Source organism: Acomys minous (assembly GCF_964271855.1).
Source record: "Acomys minous genome assembly, chromosome: 12".
Taxonomy (NCBI): Eukaryota; Metazoa; Chordata; class Mammalia; order Rodentia; family Muridae; genus Acomys; species Acomys minous.
In genome coordinates, this window is record NC_140493.1 from 109,475,836 (window position 1) to 109,499,287 (window position 23,452).

The window sequence follows — 23,452 nt, forward strand, 5'->3', positions numbered from 1 at the left end:
TGTCTCAAGAAATTAACAAAAGTTTTAAATTATCTATTTATCCAAACTGGGTTTATCTGTGTAGCTCTGAATGTCCTGGAACTCTGTAGACCAGGCTGGCCTCAAACTCATAGAGATCTGCCCGCCACCACACCCAACTGAAAAAAATGCATTAGTTTTAGAAGACTTTCTGTCTTCTGTATTCTGAACATATTAACTACTAGTGTTTAAATGTCCATAAATGTTCTAATGGCCTCTCAAGTTTGGCTGTCAAACAAATAAAATTGTCAGTTAACCAGTTTGAGTCCAAAAGCAAAGCTACACAAACAAGTAAGTGTTTCCATAAAGATGGTGGTTAATGATATGTTTTCTATTAATAGGTTCAAGCACAGCTTTTGCAGTTTGCAGCAAAAAACATTGGTCTCAGCCCTGCACTATTAACCTCGCCAATTAACCCTCAGCATATGACGATGTTGAACCAGCTCTATCAGCTGCAGCTGGTAAGTGGGATGGAGTCTAGAGATAAGACCTCTGTCAGCAGGCAGCAGAAACACACTGTTCTCTAGCCTGTCTCTTGTGACTGTTAATGAAGGTTTTTGCTCAAGGATATTGTTCCTAAGCTCTGAAATTGTCTCAGCTCCTTCCTGTTCGTGGTCTCACAGATCTGCAACCTGCCTTTTGACCGCTCAGAGTTTCTCCTTTGAGCCACAGAACACAAAACACCACGTGGGTGAATATGTTCTCACTTCTCCCGAGGGTGGTATACACAGTACCATCACAGGGCTCTTAGAGGAGAAGAGTCACTGCCATACCTGGAACATTTGCTTTGGCCTACCTATCCAGACTCAGAACCTCAGTCAAGAACAGGTGATTTGTGTCCCAGGAGCTCTTAAAAGTTGTGTGATTTAACATACATGAATTCTTGATTTTTCAGTTTTTAAAAAAAGCCCTGTTTTTACCTGATTAAATGGCAACCGTCGTGTCCCTGGCCACACACACGGTGAATGTGTGTCCACTGGGGCACCACGTGTGCTTATCCTTCTTCAGTGTCCAGCCACCTGGTCTGCTTACACGTCTGACCTTTGAACATTGTTGCCTGGAAAAGGAGTCTTGAAGGAAGCAAAAGAAATGAGGAAGGTCAAGCAGGAGGCTACAGGGGACAGAAGGCTAACCAAAGACCTTTGCGTCTAACAGCATCCCTGGCCCCACCTCTAGGAAATGGAAGGGTCTGACATTTCAGTAGATAGCAAGGGAGCCAGGACAAAGGCAAGTGGTCCAGAGACGTGTATGTTCTTGCTGTCCTCAGGGCATAGGCCTCTGGACTCACACAGCTTGTGGTCTCATCCTCGGGCTGTTTCTAGACTCATAACTAAGGAGTCACATGCCTATGGCCCTGCAGGGAGGCATCCCTGAAGTGGGCAACACACTTACAAAGTCATGTTGCTTCCTGGACTAACAACAGTAGCAGGAGGCAAGTTTGCTCAGGACAGGAAAGGATTACTGGAAGCTGCACAGCTCAAGTCTGGGTGACTGCAGAGCTTGCTGAATTCACAGGCCAGAGCTGGGTTTGGGGCAGATATACAGAGTCTGTTTCCCAGTATGGTTGCCCTGTGCTGTGAAATGAAGGAAAAGGCTGTCTCCACCTAGTGTGTTCTGGTCATAAATTTTTCTTCATAAGAATTAGAGATATGAAATGTATTACTTGCTACAGTTTTAGGACTTAGAATCCTTAAGTGAAAACCTTATCTACAGATTAACAGTGTAGTGCACCTCTGTTTGGTTGTGTATGGGATCAGTGGGTCCCAAAAACAAAAGAAAGAAACAGTTGCGCCTGAGTCTAGATTGGTGAGCAGTGAACTTAGTGGAGTTACTTAGAGGAGCATGGGGGGCTTGGGCAGCTGTATCCCTGACAAGCTACCCCAGGATGGGGGGCAGCTCACAAAGCTGCACCCTGAGCTTCCGGCACAGCTTGCAGCAGCTGCGAATGGCACTCTCCTCCCAGCCACTGTTTATTGCATATGTCACCTCATTGAGGGCCTTGTGAATCCAGGGCTGTTGATTTGGAAGTAGCTACAAGAGTCCTCTAGCCAAGAAGTCTCCCAAAATATGTGTTGTACAGAAAAACAGTCAGTATTCGGCCAGCATTTTGAAATAACCAGACAAGAGACTTTGTGCATGAGCACAGTCTGCTCATGTTACCCAGCCTCTCAGGAGCTGGCCATCCAAGTGCTTCAGGGTGGCTTCGTGCATTGATCAACTAGGCTCTGTAGTGTGCTGCCCCATTGTCTATCCACTTTAGTCTTTAGTCTAGATCAGTCTAAGAATTTTTTATAAATGTAAAGAATATTAAATCACTTGTTTTGACATCTTTCTTATGATGTTCCAACTTCTCTATCAACAGGCATACCAACGTTTACAAATCCAGCAGCAGATGTTACAGGCCCAGCGGAATGTTTCCGGACCCATGAGACAACAGGAGCAGCAAGTAAGTGTTCCTGAGACTGACTTTGGCCATTAGCTCTAACTCTAGTAGAAGAAATCCCAATCCTCTTTAGAAAGTCCTAGGACCCACTAGGTTTGGACCAAGGCTAGCCCAGCTGGTTGAAGCTGAGGTATGAATATACTCCGTCTGTAGGTCAGCCCTGTGCCCTGCATCAACCCTGGCTAACATGTGAGTAAGTTGTGTGTGTTCCCACCAGGTTGCGCGCACAATCACTAATCTGCAGCAGCAGATCCAGCAGCACCAGCGCCAGCTGGCCCAGGCTCTGCTTGTAAAGCAGCCACCACCTCCGCCACCCCCGCCGCACCTGTCTCTGCACCCCTCTGCAGGCAAATCGGCCATGGATAGCTTCCCCCCTCACCCCCAGGCTCCCGGCCTCCCCGACCTGCAGACCAAAGAGCAGCAGTCTTCACCCAACACCTTTGCTCCTTATCCTCTTGGTGAGTCTTGTGTGGATTAAAGAGGTACACCAGGTAGAGGCTTCCTGGTGTCCCTCCTATGATAATCAGGAAGCTGTGCAGTAGACAGAGTGGCTGGCAGTGCTAAAACAGCACAGCAGAGGCAGAAGCAAAGAAAGAGTGGGCCTGTCAAGGCTTCGTCTTGAGGGAGCAACACTACCTTCAGCACAGCACAAGTTTCACCAGTACCGCAGATAGTTAGTAGTATGTGGGAAGGCCAACATGGTAGCACTCACTTATAATTCAAGCACTTAGGAGACAGAGGCAGGACAGTTAGGAGTTCAAGACTAGCCTGAGTTATATAACAGGGGTCTAGTTTGATTCCTGGTGCCTAGGGCTGAGGAGCAGTGCTTATGAAAACCCTCTGTTACAACAATGTCCTTTCAGTTCACTCTGGCTTATCGTCTAAGCTTACGGTTTTTGTTCTCGTTCTTCCTTTGAGACACCATCTCAAACTATAGCCCGAGCTAACTAAAACTCTGAGCACTCGTCCTGCTTCTGGCTCTCAAGTACTACAATTACAGGTCTCTACTGTTCTTTGCTAGCGTCAATCCTCCATCCTCAGTTATAGAGAGGCGTGTGTCTCATGTGAGCAGGGATGTTCAAACTGATAATACAGATGTCCGTAAGTGGGCGGCTGGCGTGCGTTCCTGTCAGAATAGGCGTGGTGCTGGAGACCTTCTGGTGCCAGCCGGGGAGAACTGTTACCAGGAGCTAGGAGGACCATTTCAGGAGTGTTGCTAATCGCTGGCAAAATCTGTGGACACAGGGCAAGGGGGATAAATAGCTTCAAACATGCATTTCCAAAGGAGCAGAGGCCAGCTGTATGGCAGTGGATTGCCTCCCTCTTTAGAACGCTGGTATGCATTTTTACATGTCTTGTCTTCCTGCTTGATATGTAATAAATGTACAGCACCTGCGCAATCAGGCTAAACACTGCTGAGCTGGATTGTACCCTCCATTATTGTCCTGCCCGTTACCGCCCCCTTACTGGGAAAAGCAAGACCAGACCTAGGACTTAGACCTCCTGGCTCCCACTTCCCACCAACCACCACCTGGACCACTGCTGACTTCTACAATTTGCCTGGTTGTTCTTTCCATCATGTTTCCTGCTATATGAAATAGAAATATTTATCACACAAGGTTTTTTCAAAGATTACATGAGTTAATAATATGTAAAGTTGTGGGGTTGGACTTGGTGGCTCACACCAGTGATCCCAGTACAGAGCTGTTGAGCCACTTGGTAGCCTTAGGTTCCAGGCCAGCCTGGCTTACAGAATTCCTGTCAATAAAATGGTGTATGCATGCACTTTTCCATGTGTTGTTGGGTTCAGGGTAGAAGTCAGGAAAACTCTCATTTCAGATATAGAAGCTTAAAATTAAAGCTTTATTTTCTGAGCTAAGTGAGGCAGCCATTGGGGATTTGAACCACATCCCTAAGGGGAAGCTATATTGCATATTTAAGGGACAAAACCCGTAGAGAGAGGCGGAGCGGGGTGGGCTGCAGCATTGTCCAATTATATTTTGATGTAAAGGGTTGAGCAAGGGGGTTTCCATCAGTCAGGACAGGAGTAGGTCCTTGGGCCTGGGAACATGATTTTTTTTTTTTTCACTTTGTCAGAAAGATAGAGACACTGTCCTTGAGGTGTCTGGACTCAAGACAACTGTTTCCTTCAACAGAAGCTATTCAGCTATTGGGAAGTCTTTAGCTGCCCTAGGGCCTAGGACCTTGAATCTAGTTTCTCCTTGTGACTATTAAGTAGAGTCTGAAAACAAAATGGTAGGACTTAGAATAAGTTTCTTTCCCTTGTTCCCACATGTGTGTATATCTATGTCTGTGGTTTGTAACAGTAAAGGCATATCAGGTGTGTGGTGGATCCTGTTCTAAGATGGTTCTTCTTGTTTGGTTGGTTTTTGGTTTTTGAGACAGGGTTTCTCTGTGTAGCCTTGGCTGTCCTAGACTTACTTTGTAGACCAGGCTGGCTTTGAACTCACAGTGATCTGCCTGCCCCTGCCTTCCGAGTGCTGGGATTAAAGGCGTGCGCCACCATGCCCGGCCCTAAGATGGTTCTTGAGGGAAGACTTCACTCTATTCACCATCCCACAATGTCTCTCTCAGACCCGGTGTTCCTGCCCTCTGACCTGCTTCTTAATTCTAGGAATTACCTCATGCAGTGAATCTTGGAAAGATTTATTTTGATAAAAATGTCAAACCATTGACATTATAGTTATATTTAATATCTATAAGATAGAACATTTAAAATTAGCAGCTCATTAGGTATAGGAAACTGCCTTCAAAATGATCTGTCTTGTTGACTCTTGGCTTTTCTCTATAACAGCACAGATGCTGAAGAACCACTTTTTTGTGGCAGCCTATGGCAGGAAACCAGAAACCCATGCTACTCTGGACTCTTGTCCACATCTTTCATCCAGACAGTCCAAGCTGTAATATCTCTTACCTACTGGATCTGATGGTGTCAACAGGAACAGTAACCCCAGTGGCCTTTAAGAGTTCTCAAGAGCCAGGTGGTGGTGGCACACACCTTTAATGCCAGCACTCAGGAGGCAGAAGCAGGCAGATCTCTGAGTTCAAAAACAGCCTGGTCTACAGAGTGAATTATGGGACAGCTAGGGAAAACCTGTCTTGAAAAACAAATAGCACACAGACAAATGAAAAAAATAAAAAAGAGCTTTCAAGAAGGAAAGGTACACTGCCACCACTGTGATAGGCTAAAGATAAATATACCTGTGATCTTAGCATTAAGGAGCTGAAACAGGAGGATTGCTGTCAGTTCAAGATTAGCCTCGACTGTAGCAAATACCAGACCAACCAGGTCATATACCAAGACCCTTCCTCAAAACAAAAAAATTTTAAAATATATAAGATTAACATTTTAATGCAGGTAGTGTGGCTGAGTGGTCCAAGATTAAAATATTAAATTTAGCCCTAGACAAACAGGTAAAATTTCGTGAATAATGAAGTTTTTCTAGATAACAAGGTATAGCAAAGAAGTGCCCTGCTGTGTTCAGAGGTGGTCCCAATGAGAGGACCTTAGAGCCCCCCCACCCCACCCCCATCCCCCACCCCCGCGACTCCCAGCCCTTGCTGCTGTTTTACCTGGTGGATCTGTATAAGGAAGTGAAGTCTAGACAGCAGAGGCCGTGAGGAGGCAGTGCCTGGGCAGCATCAGTTTTACAGAGTGTAAATCTCACAAGTATGCGACTGTAGAAACACTTCAGTTGTTGAGTGAAACTGGGATGCATGTTTAGTGTCATAGGCTACATCTTTAATCTCAATTCTCTGGACCAGGATAGCCTGGTTTATGTACATAAAGAAACCTTGTCTCCAAAACAGAGCAAGGGAAAAGCCACCTGGGTGCACATAACCTGCATTGCATATGGCAGCATCTATTTGGTCCAGTAGCACACCCTTATTTTGGCAGGGCAGGACCTGTTCAGTTTGCCATAGGACAGGCCCTTAGGCCCATTGGCCTACTTGCCCTTCATCTGCATTGCCCACCCACATACTCCCATGCCCTGCCCCAAAACTAAGAACTAAAATGTTTGACTCTACTTAAGTGGTAGAGTTCCCTCTGTAGTGACATTGGAATTGTGGAGTGGGCACACCAGGTCCTGTGGCTACACAGGAGCTCACACCAGAGAGAGCGTGGAAGCTCTGGCTTCTCTGCTGCTACCTGTTCCTCCTTGCTAAGTGTCCAGTCCATTCCCAACCGGGTCTGGAGAAAGGCTCAGTGGTTAAGAGCATGGGCTTTTCTTTAGGGGACTCGGCTTGATTCCCAGAACCCACATGACAGCTCACAACTCTCTGTAATGCCAGCTATAGAGCATCTGACTCCTTCTTCTGACCTCTGTGGGCACCAGGCATACAAGTGATACACAGATACACACGCAGACAAAAAACACTCATACATACACATACACATGTAAATATATACACTTTTTTAACTTTAAAAAAGTACGTAAAGAGGAAAACAAACATTTTCCCCCAACATTAAAATTTAGAGTTAAACCCCAGTGGTGGTGGCACATTTTTTCAATCCCAGCACTTAGGAGGTAGAGACAGGCAAATCTCTGGGAGTTTGAGGCCAGCCTGGTCTACACAGTTAGTTTCAGGACATGGAGAAAGACTGTCTCAAAAAAACCCAAAAGGGGGGCATATGGCAGTTAGTGCCTATAATCACCCTAGAGCTTGAGAAGCTGAGGCTGGAGGTTTGCCATGAGTCTGAGGTTCACTTGGACTATACAGTGATTCCTAGGCCATGCTGAGATTCTGTCTCAAGAAACTTAAAATTAAGGGGAAAAAATGCAGTTGAACCAGGTGTGCACCTATAATTTCAGCATTTGGGAAGCTTGAAGCAAGAAGATAGAAGTCAGGGGCTGTATATCAAATTCTTATCTCAAAAAGAAGAGAGAGTTCTGGGCATGGTGGCACATGGCTGGAGGCAGAGGCAGACAGAGCTCTGTGAGTTGGAAGCCAGCCTGGTCCATACAGTGAGTTCCAGGCCAGTTAGGGACTACAGTAGTGAAATCAAGTCTCAGAATCAAAAAAGCAAAACCACAGGCTGACGTGGTGGTGGCACGTGCCTGTAGCCTCAGGGCTCAGACTCGGGCAGACAGATGTCTGTAAGTTTTAGGCTACCTAGGGCTGCATAGTGGGGGCCGAGGATGGAATGACAGTGAAAGTATGTGACTGTGCCTGCGGCTGGAGGCTGGCTCTCCAGGAGGGCTCGGAGTGAAATCTTTCAGGGGAGAGACAAATACTAATGATGTCTGTGCTTTCAGCTGGATTGAACCCAAACATGAATGTCAACAGCATAGACATGAGCAGTGGTTTGTCTGTGAAGGACCCATCTCAGTCCCAGTCACGCCTGCCTCAGTGGACACATCCCAACTCCATGGGTAACTTGTCCAGTGCTGCTTCTCCCCTGGACCAGAATCCTAGCAAGCATGGTATGTATGCCCTGGCTGAATTGTCGGCTAACAGAGGGTTGCAGTTGCATACTGTCAGGGAACCCTGACAGATGATGTTCATTCTATGCACTTCTATGAACGAAGCTCCAAAAACAGAAGAATCGGAGTCTGCCATGTACAGTACCTGCAAGCTCACCATCACATCTTAGCTCCAAACCCACAAACCATTGGAAATGCCCCAGAACACCAAAGAGGATAGGTTGAAGCCAGTGCTCCCTAGTTAACTCCTTTTCTGCCAACAAAAAGAGCCTCCTGAGCACTGGAGGGAGAGCTCAGCGGGTGAGAGAGGCACTGCTCTTGCATAAGACCTGAGTTCTGTCACCATGCTGGGTAGCGCACACCTGCTTGTAGCTGAAGGTCCCTGACCTCTGTGGGTACCTACACGCAGTGCATATTGCCCTCACGTGGATGTACAAATATGTTAATTAAGAATTTTTTTATCTTCTTAATGTCAAAAAATAGCAGTTTTTAAAAAGGATTACCTTTCAAAAAATAAAACAAAAAGAATCAAGTACTCAGGAGAAAGAAACATAACTGTTAACCATCATATTGGCCTAGAGTGGGCTAGGGTGTAGCTCAGTGGCAAGGAGCTCACCTGGCCTCCTGTGGCCTCAATTCAGTGGCAGGGCACTAGTCTTACGTTCATGAGGTCCTGAGTTCTATCCGCAGAACCAGAAAGGAACAAAAGAAATGTACTAGGGCGTATAGTTTTCTCTTGATATAAAGTAATCTAGGGGAAAATGGGAGGGAGGGAAGAATGGGAGGATACAAGGGATGGGATAACCATTGAGATGTAACAAGAATAAATTAATAAAGGAGAAAAAAAATTCAAAAAAAAAAAGTAATCTAAAAGGAAAAACCATTCCCCTAATGTTCAATTTAGCAAGAAAATCTCCATGTGCCATCCGGGTCCCTTCCTTGTCCCCATCACTGTTGGTTTGCTGTGTATAAATCAGCACCCACTTTGTTCTTGCATAGCAGGGAGCCACTACAGAAAGGGGGGGTCATAGAGATACCACTAACCAGGAAGACACGAATGTTGTCCTCAGAAAGACTTAGCATGGTCAGCTTTCCAAGGTGTAAAGATTTCCAGCTTGGGAGGATCGGGGGTATTCAGTAATCCCAGCGCGTAGGTGGTAGAGGGAGGAGGACCAGGAATTTAGGATCATCCTTGGCTACTTACTTACAAGTTGGAGGTCAGCCTGTGTTTCATGAGACCTATCTCAAAAAATGCTTTTTCTTTATTTGTTGTTTGTTTGTTTGTTCATTTTTCGAGACAGGGTTTCTCTGTGTAGCCTTGACTATCCTGGACCTGCCTTATAGACCAGGCTGGCCTCGAACTCACAGAGATCCACCTTCCTCTGCCTCCCAAGTGCTGGGACTAAAAGAATGTACCACCCACACCCAGTTTAAATAAGACTTTCAATGTGGCTAGGGTTGTAACTCAGTCAATGATAGTCCAAGAATTTATGTCTGTAGCCAGAAGTGCAAAAGATGTGTGGTAGCACATGCCTTTAATCCTAGCTCTTAGAGGCAGAGTCAGGCAGATCTCTGAATTTGAGGGCAGCCTGGTCTACATAGTGAGCTCCAGGACAGCCAGGGCTGCAAATAGACCTTGTCTATAAAAAATAAAAAATAAAATAAATCATATATATATATATATATATGTATATGTATATAAAATTCATATTCACTGGATGTATGACATGAATTTAGTTACCCAAGAGACCAGGACAGTAGGATCACTTGAGCCCGAGTGTTCAAGCCTGCTTGGACAAGTCGATTTTAAAAGTTGGGGAGGGGCTGGAGATTAAGAATACTGGCTGTGCACATGGGGGAGGGGATCATGCTCGCCTTTAATCCCAGCACTCGGGAGACACAGGCAAGCGGATTGCTGTGAGTTCGAGGCCAGCCTGATCTGTAGAGTAAGTCCAAGACAGCCAAGGCTACACAGAGAGACCCTGTCTCAAAAAACCAAAAAAAAAGAGAGAGAGTGGGGGGAGGGTACTGGCTGCTCTTACAGACTGGGTAGAATTCTCAGCAACCAAATAGTAGCGTATAGCTGCCTGTAGCTCATGTTGCAGGGGATCTACCTTCTTCTGAACCCCACAAGGACCAGGCACACACATGGTAAACAGACATATGGTACATGGCAGAGAAAACATTCATACAATTTAAAAAAAAAAAGAGATGGAAATTTTAAAAATAAAAAAGGTGAGGGAGGGTGTCACAGGGGAGTTGATGGCTCAGCTGATGAGAGCACTTGCTGCACAAGCATGGGAAGCTCAGTTCAAATCCTCAAATATGAAAATAGGGTGTGGCCTGTGACTCCAGTGTTCCTGGAGCATATGGGAGAGTAGCTGGGGCTTGCTGGCTGCCAGCCCAGCTCCAGGCTCAGAGATCTTGTCTCAAGGAAATCAAGACATCTGATAGCCTCTGGCTTCTGTGCATGCACACGGGCATATACACAGCTCACAGTGGTTTAAGTTTATGGGCTGGGTCGTTACCTTAACTGCTAGAGTGCTTGCCTGGGAGGGAGGAAACCCAGGGTAAAACGTACAGCACCACTAAACCAAACTTGGTGACACACACCTGTCATCTCAGCACTAGAGATGATCAGGGAGATCATCTTTAAACGCACAGCAAGTGTAGGCCAGCCTCAGGTACTTGAGACCCTAAATCCCTGTCTCAGAAAGAAACAAACCTTCCAACTTGACAGACTAAAATAGTCCACAGTGCACACACCTATAACCCCAGCATTTGGGGAGACGGAGGCAGGAGGCTCAGGAGTTTAGAGTTATTCTTGGCTACATAGGAGGTTCAAGGCCAATCCAGACTATATGACACCATCTCAAAAAAACAGAGCTCAGTGATAAAGTGTGTACATAGCGTGTATGAAGCCTTAGATTTGATCCCCAGCACTGAAAAGTAATAATGATCACATATGGGTGGTGGTGGTGGCACATGCCTTTAATCCCAGCACGTAGTGGGCAGAGTCAGGTGGTTCTCTTTGAGTTCAAAGCCAACCTGGTCTACAGAGTGAATTCCAGGACAGAGAAACCCTGTCTGTCTCAAGGGGGAAAAAACTCAACAATAACAATAGTGATGTGTGATTAGTAATACATGGGTTAGTAAGTGTCTCTCATAGCTAGAAGCTTCACCTAGCATACATGGGGCCCTTGGTTCTGTGCCTAGCACCACCAAAAAAAAAAAAAAAAAAGGATTAGTCATCTGAAAACCATGTCTGGACTCACTGGCAGTTCTTAGAGAAGCCTACATAGCCAAAGGCTTCCCGTCCATGTAACTCTGCAATGGGTGAGATCCTGGGCCTGGAAGGTGGGTGTCTTTGGAAGAGTGTTCACCATGTTCCTGACTCCTGTTTTGTTTTGTAGGTGCTATCCCTGGAGGTCTAAGCATTGGGCCTCCAGGTAAGTCCTCCATGGATGACTCTTATGGCCGGTACGAGTTAATCCAGAACAATGAGTCACCAGCCAGTCCTCCAGTAGCTGTTCCCCATAGCTGGTCACGTGCCAAATCTGACAGCGATAAAATCTCAAACGGCTCCAGCATTAGCTGGCCCCCAGGTAAGACTGCATGGCACTCATGAGCAACAGTAGATTCAAGTGTGCCCCAAGCCTAGTTAGAGCTGAGGGAGCCTGGATCTGCAACATGGAATCTATAGCTTTTGGGTTTCCGTTGAGACTACATGGGGTGTGGTGGTGTCCAGCGTTGTTCAAACCTGAATTGTGGTAGCTGTTTCTAGTTTGTTCCAAAAGAATAACTGATCTAATGAACTGTATGTAAGCAGAGAGTGCCTCTGAGCCTAATTATCAGATTTTTAAAGTTTCTACAAATATGAAAAAACTGAATTTTAAATGTCATCATGCAATGTGAAGGTGCTCTAGTATGCAGCCTCATTTTGGTTCCCATGAACAGAATTCCATCCTGGAGTTCCGTGGAAAGGTCTTCAGAATATTGATCCCGAGAATGACCCTGATGTCACTCCTGGAAGTGTCCCTACTGGACCTACCATCAACACCACCATCCAGGATGTCAACCGCTACCTCCTCAAGAGTGGAGGTGAGAAGCCTAGCTTAGTGGCGCACGCCTTTAATCCCAGCACTTGGGGAGGCAGAGGCAGGTGGATCTCTGTGAGTTTCAGGCCAGCCAGGGCTTGTTACACAGAGAAACCCTGTCTTAAAAAAAAAAAAAAAAAAGAATGGAGGTAAGGAGGTCCGTCACCCCTGCCTTCTGTGAGCAGGTCTCCAGGCTCACTGTGTGGGCTGTGAGGCAAGGATGGCATCAAACGTAGTTGGTCAGTACCTAATTTGTTCACCTGACCACTGTGGCCTCAGAAGATGACAGGCAAAGCCTGTGGAAAGGCTGCAAAGATGCTTACTTATGTTGAGTGAGCTAACACAGCTTCAGCTTGAGTGTCCCTTAGCCAGAGTGCTCAGGACCACATGTGCTTCAGATCTAGAAGTTTGCAGACTGTTCCTAATCCACAGACATAAAACCCAACACGACTATCTTAGTTAGGGTTTTATTGCTGTGAAGAGATACTATGAGGACTCCTATAAAAGGAAATGTTTAATTGAGGCAGGCTTACCACTCAGATTTTTAGCCTGTTATGCCCTGGTAGGAACTGTGGCAGTTTGCAAACAGACATGGTGCTGGAGAAGGACCTGAAAGTTCTACACCTTGATCTAAAGGCAGCTGGGGAAAGAGAGTCACACTGAGTGTAGCTTGACCACATAAGACCTCAAAGCCCACCGCCACAGTGACACACTTCCTCCTAATAGTGCCAGGCCCTATGGGTTTTTATAGTACATTTTCACTCAGTGCCACCACATTGACACTCAAAAAAAATCCTCTGTGGATGAAGAGTTTTCAACCAGCAAGTTATTCGTAATTTTTAATCTTTTTTTTTTTTTGGGGGGGGGGGAGGGGTTTGGTTTTTCGAGACAGAGTTTCTCTGTGTAGCGTTGTCTGTCCTGGACTCACTTTGTAGACCAGGCTGGCCTCAAACTCACAGCGATCCGCCTGCCTCTGCCTCCCGAGTGCTGGGATTAAAGGCGTGCGCCACCACTCCCGGCTTTTAATCTTTTGTTTGGTTGGTTGGTTGGGTTTTTTTTGTTGTTTGGTTTTTTTTTGTTTGTTTGGTTGGTTTTGGTTTTTCGAGACAAGGTTTCTCTATGTATCCTAGGCTGTCCTGGACTCACTTTTGTAGACCAGGCTGTCCTCGAACTCACAGCAATCCGGCTGCCTCTGCCTCCCAAGTACTGGGATTAAAGGCGTGCGCCACCACGCCTGGCATTTTTAATCATTTTTAAATCATTAGACAATCACTTCAGCCATTAGCTGGACGTGGTGGCACATGCCTGTAATCCCAGCCCTCAAAGAGGCAGACTGATCCCTATGAGATCTGTCTAGGCTACACAGAGAAACCGTGTCTTGAAAAAACGAGAAAAGAAAACAACTTCAAGCCATTAGCCTTTTATGACAAATTTTTTAAATTGTCTTCAAACTGGAAGGGAATTGAGCCTTCGCTCATCCCTCTGATCTTTTTTTACTTTTTTGAGACAAGATCTTACAATATTGTCCTAAAACTTCAGTGTAGACTAGGCTGGCCTCAGTGTCAGAGAGATCCCCCTGACTCTGCATCCAGATTAAAGGCATGGTAAGGTGAACACCACCACTGCTGGCTCCAGGCTGTTTTCCTGCCTCATTCTTTTTTGTTTGCTGTTGTTGTTTTTGTTTGTTTGTTTGTTTGTTTTGATTTTTGAGACAGGGTTTCTCTAGTGGTTCTGGCTATCCTGGACTTGATTTGTAGACCAAGCTGGCCTCCCACTCACCCTCCTGCCTCTGCCTCCCAAGTGCTGAAAGGCTTGCACCACCACACTTGACATCCATGCCTTATTATTTGTTTGTTTGTTTGTTTGTTTGTTTGTTTGTTTTTGTTTTTTGGAGACAGGATTTCTCTGTGTAGGCTTGGTTTCCTGGACTCACTTTGTAGAGCAGGCTGGCCTCGAACTCACAGCAATCCGCCTGCCTCTGCCTCTCCAGTGCTGGGATTAAAGGCGTGCGCCACCACACCCGGCATCTACGCCTCATTCTTAATGTTTTTGGCACAGCTCTGTGAGATATGAGGGGCACCCATCTTGTGATCCTTGGGCTGATGGGCTGAGTAAGTAGCTAAGATTGTTGGTAGAGCAGACATCATGTAAAACTGAAGACTCAGCACAGTTACTGTCAGCTGTCTTGAGCTCTAGCATGTGCAGGGGTGCAGCTGGCTGAGCTGGGGGACCATAGCTTTTAAGAAGCCAATGATTCTGTGGGTGTGAATGGGCATAACAGTCCAGCTGTGCCTGAGTCTGAGTTGGAAAAGCTTTTCTGCCCTGCTTCCAACAGATCTGGCACCATCCCATCCTCATTTTCACACAGGGTCTTGATTTTTTTTTTTTTTATAAAAGAGTTGAGAAAGAGGCATAGCCAGAAGCCCACCAAGCCGTGAGGAGCCCAGGTTTCTCAGGTGTAGCCCACGTGTCCTGTAGGTGCAGGGACAAGGGTCTCAGAACAGAAGGCTGTGGCTCTGGGTGTTCGTAGTGACTGGGCAGACGCCGTCTCATTACCCCAGGTCCCTGAGGGAGGTGGGACACATCAGCAAAGTTCTCATTTTTATGTGTACCAAGGTTCATATTGACAAGTTCGCAGTTTTTATTTTTTTTATTTTGTGTCTTTTGTTTGAACATTAAAATAATGAGAATTGGAGCTGGGTATGGTGGCGCACACCTTTAATCCCAACACTCGGGAGGCAGAGGCGGGTGGATCACTGGTGTTTGAGGCAGCCTGGCCTACAAATTAAGTTCCAGGACAGCCAGCGCTATTACACAGAGAAATCCTGTCTCGGAAAACACACACACACACACACACACACACACACACACACACACACGCGCGCGCGCGCGCGCGCGCACACACACGCACGCACGCACGCACGCACGCACGCACGCGTACACACACACACATTTTCTCTACGTAACCCTGCTAGATGGTCTCAAATTCACAGAGAGTCACCTGTGTCTGCCTCCCTACTACTGGAACTAAAGGCATGTGCCATGACAGTAGGCCTTATAAAAACTTTCTTAAGATGATGCATACACAGCCAGGCATGTAATCCTGGATATAACCCAGCTTTAACGCAGGCCTTTAATCCCAACACTCACTCAGGAGGCAGAGATAGTGAGTTCGAGGCCAGCCTGGTCTACAAAGTGAGTCCAGGACAGCCAGGGCTAAACAGAGAAACCCTGTCTTGAAAAACCAAAACGAAGAAGAAATGTACACACACTGTCTTAGATTTGTGGACAAACCTGTATTTCATCAAACCTCATCCAGATTTTTAAAAGTGTAATGCACCCTGCTGCACAGAGCTGCCACAAGAGGATAGTTCTGAAACCTCTCTTTCTGGGGAATTCTTGTAAGACTCTGTGCTTGGGGAAGAGAGCAGTGTTGAGGTAGTTCACTGTTAAAAAAAAAAAAAAAAGTAGCCAAGCGCTGTGGCGCACGCCTGTGATCCCAGCACTCGGGAGGCAGAGGCAGGTGGATCACTCTGAGTTCGAAGCCAGCCTGGTCTACAAAGTGAGTCCAGGACAGCCAAGGCTACACAGAGAAACCCTGTCTTGAAAAAAAAAAAAACCAAAAATCACCTTCCTTTTAGCATTTAGTTTACAATGTATCTAGCATGTGTTTGCTAGGAGTGCTGTAGTCCTCCCACTGGCCAGGCTGGGGGGACATATCTGTATTGCAGATGTGTCTCTGGAACACACAGGGGATGGTGTCAAATTTGGACAGATGAAGGATCTTGTGGGCCTGTGGTGGCCACTGCTTTTGTGTTTCTCCCAGTGAGTTCCAATAATTACATCCCCAGCCAGCATGCTTGGTGCTGCATTTCAGTCCATAAGCAGGGGGCACGTCCGTGTCCACAGCTAGACAGTGGCGATGGGGAAGTGTGTGTCAGAAGGAGCATTGCTCTGATAGGGAACTGATGCCCCTAGAGAGTGCACAGGAAGCACATGTGGAGGCCGTGCTTCTGACCACGACCATCCCAGCACAGAGCGCTGGGGTGTGGCCCAGTGGGTAGAGTATTTACCTAACATTCACTAAGCCCTGGATTCCACTCCCAAGTCAGTCAGGTCTAGAGATACATGCCTGTAATCCTAGCACTTGGGAGGCAGAATCAGAGGATTGTGATTCTCAAGGCCAGCCTGGGCTACAAAGGAAGAACCTATCTCAAACAAACAAACACAACTTTTTTTTTAATAATAAATGAAGCCTGTTTCATTACTTCAAGTGTTAATGATTAAAAAAAAATTCAGCACAGCTACTGTATTTTAAAAAGTTAAACTACATACCATGTTTCTAGCTCAGTAGGCAAATAGACCTGATGTCTTTGAATGACATACAGTTGAGCGCTATACGGCACATAAAATTATAATTTTTATAATAAATTATAAAAAGATTTCAACTTTGAAACCTCTGTTTTCTTCATAGCAAATGTCAGCAAACTAGTGAAGTGCCAGCAGCAGTTCAGCAAGGTTTGCACAGGGCACGCACAATGTCTTTGACCAGAAAGCAGAAGAGAGTAAAGCTGAGTGCAGTAGCAGTCCCTAGTCCATCAGCCCAGGAGGTGAGGCAGGCGCCGGGCTCACCTGAGCCCAGCAGTTGGAGGCCAGCGTGGGCAACACAGAGGCAGGGACAGCATGGGAGAGAGTGACTCTGTCCATGATGCTTTGTCCCCATCTGCCAGCTTCCCAAGCTGCAGTCATTTCTCTGGGGATGCTCATACATGTGCTGTGTTTCTCTCCCTCTAGGTAAACTGTCCGACATTAAATCAACATGGTCCTCGGGCCCAGCCTCTCACACGCAAGCCTCTCTGTCTCATGAGCTGTGGAAGGTACCCAGAAACACTACTGCGCCCACCAGGCCACCTCCAGGCTTAGCCAATCCCAAGCCTTCCTCCACCTGGGGCACCAGCCCCCTCGGCTGGACCAGCTCCTACTCATCGGGTAAGGGTACAGGGCACTCAAAGCTACTGTACACATGATTCATGGAATGTGCCTATTTGATCCCATGCCTCTCATCAGACCCCTGGAGCCTGGGAGGTAAGAGAGAGTCAGACAGCCAGGCCATGGTGGTACATGACTTTAACCCTAGCATTCGGGAGGCAGAGGCAGGTGGATCTCTGAGTTTGAGTCCAGCCTCATCTACAAAGTGAGTTCCAGGACAGTCAGGGCTGCACAGAGAAACCCTGTCTTGAAAACAACAAATGCCAAAGAGCATCGTACATGGGCAAGCATTGGATACACATACCACAAAAAGACCATTCGGCCATTCTAGGCTTCTTACCCACCTAAGCTAGCACGGAGGTCTTAATTTCTCTGCAAGGTTCTATGGAAACATCAAAAACTGAGGCCCCTTGGCAGTGTTGTAGCACTGTAGAGCCCCTGCCCCCACGTGTTTGCATCCTGTGTGCAGTCACTGGGGTCCTTTGGCTACACAGAAACCAAAACACTTGGTCTTCAGTGAGCTGTGGACACTGAGAGCAGCACACCTGCCCCGCTGCACTTGCCTCATTTCATTAAGCAGAACCCAAGTCTGTGGATTCTAAATGAGGACTAGAGAGAGCGAGGTAGAGAATACAACTTTGCAGGTGATTCTCAGGTACCCCTCAAATCTGCCACCTTCCCCCCACCCCAGCACAAACAGAAAAGGACAGGCCTCCTGGGCTGGCGAGCATATTTGGAAGTCAGGGTTCATGGGCCATGGCTGGACTCTGCAGTGACTATGAGACTGGGCTTATCAAAGATGCCATGGCTTGCACAGGGTCAGACAGAAGGATAGCCTGTCAATTGAATTCTTGTCCCATGGACTTGTCACACAGGTTCTGCATGGAGTACTGACACCTCAGGAAGAACAAGCAGTTGGCTCGTTCTGCGCAACCTCACACCCCAGGTACAGCTGCTACCATGCAAGGGGGCTATCATGTCATAACAATGGGTAGCTGCTCCTGGCCAAGAAGGTTCCTACTTTGCCCCTTAAGCAGGTAGCTGTCTGTCGGACATCTTCCCTCAGGGTCCACATGGCAGGGGCAAGTGTGAATACAGCTAAGGGTGGGCTTACTTTCAGACATGTTCCTGGTGGCTCATTTGCACTTCTGAAGCTTTGGCCACCTCAGCTGTATGGTCAGCTTGTATCACCATTCTCTGGCACAGAACTAGCCTATCACTGCAAGGCTACCAAGGCTGCTGCTGTGCCTTTTGCAAGCTGCAGAACCCAGAATGGGACTTTGGCCCTTCCCTCTGGCTAATGTAAGTGTAGCAGCCCACATTTAAGCTGCCAGGCCACAGAGCTCTCTCAGTGTCAGTTGCAGTCAAAGGAGATGTGTTCCATCCAGTTTTCATACTATGCTGCACTGCTGCTGCAAAGCACAGCAAGGGCTTGGAGGAAATCACGTCCCACCCTTTGCTTCCTCCTCAGATTGATGGTTCTACACTGCGGACACTGTGTTTGCAGCATGGGCCTCTCATCACATTCCACCTGAATCTGACCCAAGGCAATGCTGTGGTCCGTTACAGCTCCAAGGAAGAAGCCGCCAAGGCCCAAAAGTCTCTGCACATGTATGTTTTTCTTCAGCCCCCTCACACTGCCAAGTAGCCACAAGTGCCCAGTAGTGTTAGGTGGGGGTGAATGAGTGTTGTGGCACCCCAACACTGCACCACAGCTAGTGCCCTCATCAGTAGAACTGTGCCTTTTTCAGTCCTGGAGGCTGGAAGTCGAAGGTCAAAGTGTAGACAGACTTGACGCCTCTGAGACCTACTTCTGCTTGTAGGCAGCCATCCTCTCCCTGTGTCTTCATGTCGGCACTGTGTGTCTGTGTGTCTGTCTGTCTTTGTGTCCCCTAGGACAAAAAGAGCCCCTACCCACCCCGCCACCAGGGTTGCTCACAGCAGTCCACTGCCCCCCTGAGGGAGCTTTCCATGCAGAGTACATATAGACCTATTCTGGAGTGTCACCTGAGCTGTGGGACATTGGTGACAGCTGAGCCCCCATTGTATAGTACATTTAAGCATGCACTCCACACCTCAGTCTTCTGTGGCTGCCAGGAGTCTAAAGTGCGAGGACACGCAGGCTAGGCCATGGGAACTTGTGACATGATGATACTCTTGTCTGTCTTTCCTGGTAGCATGAACTCAGGACTAGCGGTGCCATGCTTACACGGCATCTTGCCTTCTAGGTGTGTACTGGGAAACACCACCATCTTGGCTGAGTTTGCTGGTGAAGAAGAAGTGAACCGGTTCCTGGCCCAAGGCCAAGCCCTCCCACCCACCTCCAGCTGGCAATCCAGCAGCGCGGGCAGCCAGCCCAGGCTGGGCACCTCGGGCAGCACCCATGGCCTAGTGCGCAGCGACACTGCCCACTGGAACACCCCATGCCTCGGTGGCAAAGGCAGCAGTGAGCTGCTGTGGGGTGGGGTGCCCCAGTACTCTAGCAGTCTCTGGGGTCCTCCGAGTGCTGATGATGCCAGGGTGATCGGCAGCCCCACGCCTCTCAACACTCTGCTGCCTGGGGACCTGCTCAGTGGCGAGTCCATGTAGGGGTCACAGTACTGCGGAGAAGAGAGCTGACCATGCCAGGCCCAGCTCTGAGGCTCCACCTGATGGACAAGCTGCCCCTTCGAGTACCTCTGTCCAGTTCTGAAGATGAACCTTGGCCTCAGCCCTTGAGAACTGTTGAAGACAGTGCGGGCTGTGTTTGGTCAGTGTCACGTGCTAATGACAGGATGTTCCTCATAGCTTTTTATTTTATGTTGTCTTATGTTTGTATGGTGTGTTGTCATTTTGAGTTTTAAGTATAAAAGCTGCTTAGAATAGTTCTATCATGAAGGGCACTTTTCAGATTGTGGGCTGGAAAGGGTTATTTTATGGTGGGGTGGGGGGAGACTTGAAGCCTATTTAAAGTGAGCCTGTGACGATTATGCACATTACCAGAGGCAGCGGGTGGAACAGGCGGCTGCGTCGTGCGGGCACAGAGCCAAGGCACATGGCCAGTGCTCTCTGTTCCCCTGGATCTGCCTATGCACATTACCCTTGTTTCATTACTTTTTCATGTCATTTTTTTTAATCCCCAAAAAAATATTTTTTAAAAGTTAAAAAAAAAAAGACATATCAAACATGCAAATACTTGAACCCAGCAGGCCAATACCGAAATGTGAACACTTCCACGTTGACATCCGTGCACAGAAACAGGCTCTAGGAAATGTCTACGTTTATAGCCTACATGTGCGTGCGTGTGTGCGTGCGCGTGTGGAACAGTGTGTATGCGCGTGCTCTTGCACAGTTAGCGCTTACTGTGTGCTTGTGTTTCAGAGCGTGTGAGGGATTTAACTGTGGGTTTCCCTTTTATTCCGTATATGCTTGCTTTTTTTTTTTTTTTTTTTTTTTTTTTTTTTTGCGCATTGGTCAAATGTTCTCATTGTTGTTATTCGCTTCTAACTTTGCACTGAGGTGTCCCTGCCCTTCCTTTAGCTAAGCTTAAACAGTAAAGAGAATTCATGGGACAGGGCTGGTGACAATTCATGTGTAAATGTTTACTCAAGGACTCTGTTATTGCATTTAAAGTTACAGTGTATATCTCTGGAGAAATAATATGTCTATCTACCTTTAGCAGCTTTTCATTGTGGACTAATGCAAGAAGATTATTACCAGAGTATTGCACCATTTCCCATCTGGAATATAAAGTTAAAGAGAAAAACAAACCTGTTGTTGAACTGTGGCCATAGATACTTGTAGAGGATGGGTGATCCGCAAGGAGCGGGAACAAGCACTTGGACGTGGGTTGTGACTGCTTTTGGAGGAGCTGTGGTTTGGGCTCCCACCTGTTTACAGACGTTTTTTTCTCCTTCAGACTTTAAAATAAAACTTTTAAAAAAAAATTTAAAAATCTTAAAAGGAATAAAAAAAAAAAGACTTTCATCGTTTAAAAAAAAAAACAAGCAAACAAACAAAAACCTATTTTCAGAATACAGATGTGTTGCTTCAGAGCTCTGGGATGGGACAAGCTGTCCCCTCCAGCCATCACGGACTCTGCTGATCGTCTTCACCCCTTCCTCAAGGTGACGAGGCATTATGGTCTCTGTCTTGCACATGCCGGCTTGCTCTCAGGAAAGCCAGGGCTCCAGAGGGCAGCTCCACACCATTTCATGTATTTTTAAACCCAACTCCTAGCACTGAAGATGTTATTTAAAAAAAAGAAAAAAGAAAAAAAGAAAAAAAAATGGAAAAGAAAGAAAAAAGAAAAACACACACACACACAAAGAAGAAAAATACCTAATCTCTAATGTGTAGCAGTTACATATTTACCAAATAATGGACTCAAAAGAAATAGATGTTTGAAGAGTGCTTTATATATTAAAAATTGCTTTATGTTTTAAAGATGATCAATGTTTTGATTGTTTTGCAAGGAAGAAAGACAATGAAATAACACACCCTCAAGTATGTTTTTAAAAAAATATATGAACATTGTACTCCCTGCCTATGTGGTCAGGAAACTTGTGCATTACATTTTTTAATTAGCTTTTTAATGGTTTTATCAAAACAAAAAAAGTCCTGCAAGATTGCAGAGAAGCGCTGGTTTTCAGGAGGGTCGTGAACTATGCACACCTGCGTTCAAGACTTGTGTCCTCAGAGTGACCGCATCTCATCGCCCTTACGTGCGTCCTAGGTATTTGATGTATGTATATCAAATATGTGCGTGTGCGTGCGTGTGCTCCCAGACATACAGCTTGCCATGCTGCCATTTAGCACGGAGTTGTAGAAGAACTCATGTTTTAAAACTGGGGATGGAAGTAAAGGATGTTTTCAGTTTTTATGGGTTTTTTCCCTACCCGCCCTCCCCCCTTTTTTTCTTTTCCTTTTTGAACCTTTTGAATTTAAAATGTCTCTAACTCTAAGACTTAAAAAAAAAAGTTTGTGGCGCGTAGTGCTCTCCTCGTGGAGTGTGGTGGCTGGACGCACACCAGAGGTCGCTTTCAAAAACAGAGCGCTGTGTTGAGTCTTAATAAACTGCAGTTTTTCTTGGCTGATGACATACTGCTGTGTCTTTCATCTGTGAAAGGCAGGTACTTCCTTTTCACTTGGTGTGGAGACAGCCTATGTCTCTGCTGAGTGTGTGTTCATTCCTGGTTAATCTCACAGTCTTGGCTGTTTGACTTGGAGTTGTATGTAGCCTTTGCTCTTTGGCATTGCTGAGAATATGTGGATCCTTCCGCTAAAAACATCCTGACACCCACACACACAACAGCAGCACTGTCAGCCGGCTCATGGTGGTGCTGCGAGTAGAAACTGGAGGTCAGCTTTCCCCCTCCATGTGCGGAGGACGGGGACTCTCAGCAGAGAAGCGGCTCTTAGCTCCACCACGGACATCACCGAAGGGAGGAATCAGACTAAGAATGTCAGGCTGCCCTTGGCCTTTCGGCAACCTCCAGTTCTGCTGGCCCAAGCTTCAGCAGAAGAGCAGACTAGGGCTGGCCATGCACAGGTGTTTTCAGCTCCTGTGGGTCAAGAAGTGGTCCTGCTTGAGGATCCTGCTTGCACCTGTGAAATGCTCTTGTCCTCGTCCCAGTGCCTTGAAGACATCCAGGGAGTGAACAGTGGGTTTTGTGGAGAAGATGCCACCTGTCCTGGCCATCAAGACTGTGTTGGATTTTAACAGTGAGGAGCAGAGATGAAGACCAATGGAAAGGGCCTCATGGGACCGGAGTGGATGAAGTAGGCCTGATGTCAGGGATCCAGGAAGCAGGTTTGGACTTGCCTTGTCACTACACTGTTCTAACAAGACTGGCACAACAGTGAAGGCACAGGGTGCCCAGTCAAGGTGGTAGGATGGCAGAGGAGAGGAGAGGCCAGCAGAGGTAGGCAAGCCCTTGACTGGGGCATGGGACAGGGTAGGAGCTACTGTGAGCTGGCCTGGGCTGAGTGAAGAAGGCAGACTCGGGTGCCAGTGCTTCTCGGGGAGTCACTGCTGATAAAGGCATCCTCACAGGCTTGTCTCCTGGTGGCAGTAAGGGAAGTGTGCCTGGCCTGAGCCCTGCCAACCCATCCTTGTGAACAGCCTTCAGCTTAGGTGTCTGTGTGTGACAGATGCTGCTAGACTGTCGCAGAGCAGTTCTCTGCTGAGCCTCTTAGAATCACCCAGAAGCTTTTAGAACTATTTTGCTAGGCCTGTGTATTCATTAAGGGTCTTCTGGGGGTAGCCCCAGGTACAGGTGCTTTCAGACCAACCCCCCTTGTGCTCCTCTGGGGAGCCAAGGCCAAGCAGCAGTGGTGACAGCAATGGTGCCTCTAATACTAACGTGAGGGAGGTGCAGGCAAGAGGATCAAGATTTCAAGGTCATCCTTGGCCTACATGAGACCCCACTCCAAAAAGGGGAACCTAGAGACATGTATTCAGTGTGAACTGCTACTGC

General features: G+C 47.0%; 1 protein-coding gene across 5 annotated transcripts in view; it reads left to right on the forward strand.

Annotated features, from left to right (window-relative positions):
- Positions 1–22,074, forward strand: part of TNRC6C (trinucleotide repeat containing adaptor 6C) — a 114,987-nt gene extending 92,913 nt beyond the window's left edge. For all 5 annotated transcript variants that reach the window (XM_084749034.1, XM_084749030.1, XM_084749033.1 and 2 more), the window contains 10 exons: positions 360–479; positions 2,381–2,464; positions 2,679–2,919; positions 7,741–7,908; positions 11,322–11,513; positions 11,866–12,009; positions 16,800–16,994; positions 17,870–17,940; positions 18,466–18,605; positions 19,223–22,074. In XM_084749034.1, the coding sequence (XP_084605160.1) occupies positions 360–479; positions 2,381–2,464; positions 2,679–2,919; positions 7,741–7,908; positions 11,322–11,513; positions 11,866–12,009; positions 16,800–16,994; positions 17,870–17,940; positions 18,466–18,605; positions 19,223–19,583 (1,716 nt within the window). In that variant the 3' untranslated portion in view covers positions 19,584–22,074. The remainder of the gene's footprint in view (positions 1–359; positions 480–2,380; positions 2,465–2,678; positions 2,920–7,740; positions 7,909–11,321; positions 11,514–11,865; positions 12,010–16,799; positions 16,995–17,869; positions 17,941–18,465; positions 18,606–19,222) is intronic.
- The last annotated feature ends 1,378 nt before the right edge of the window (positions 22,075–23,452 follow it).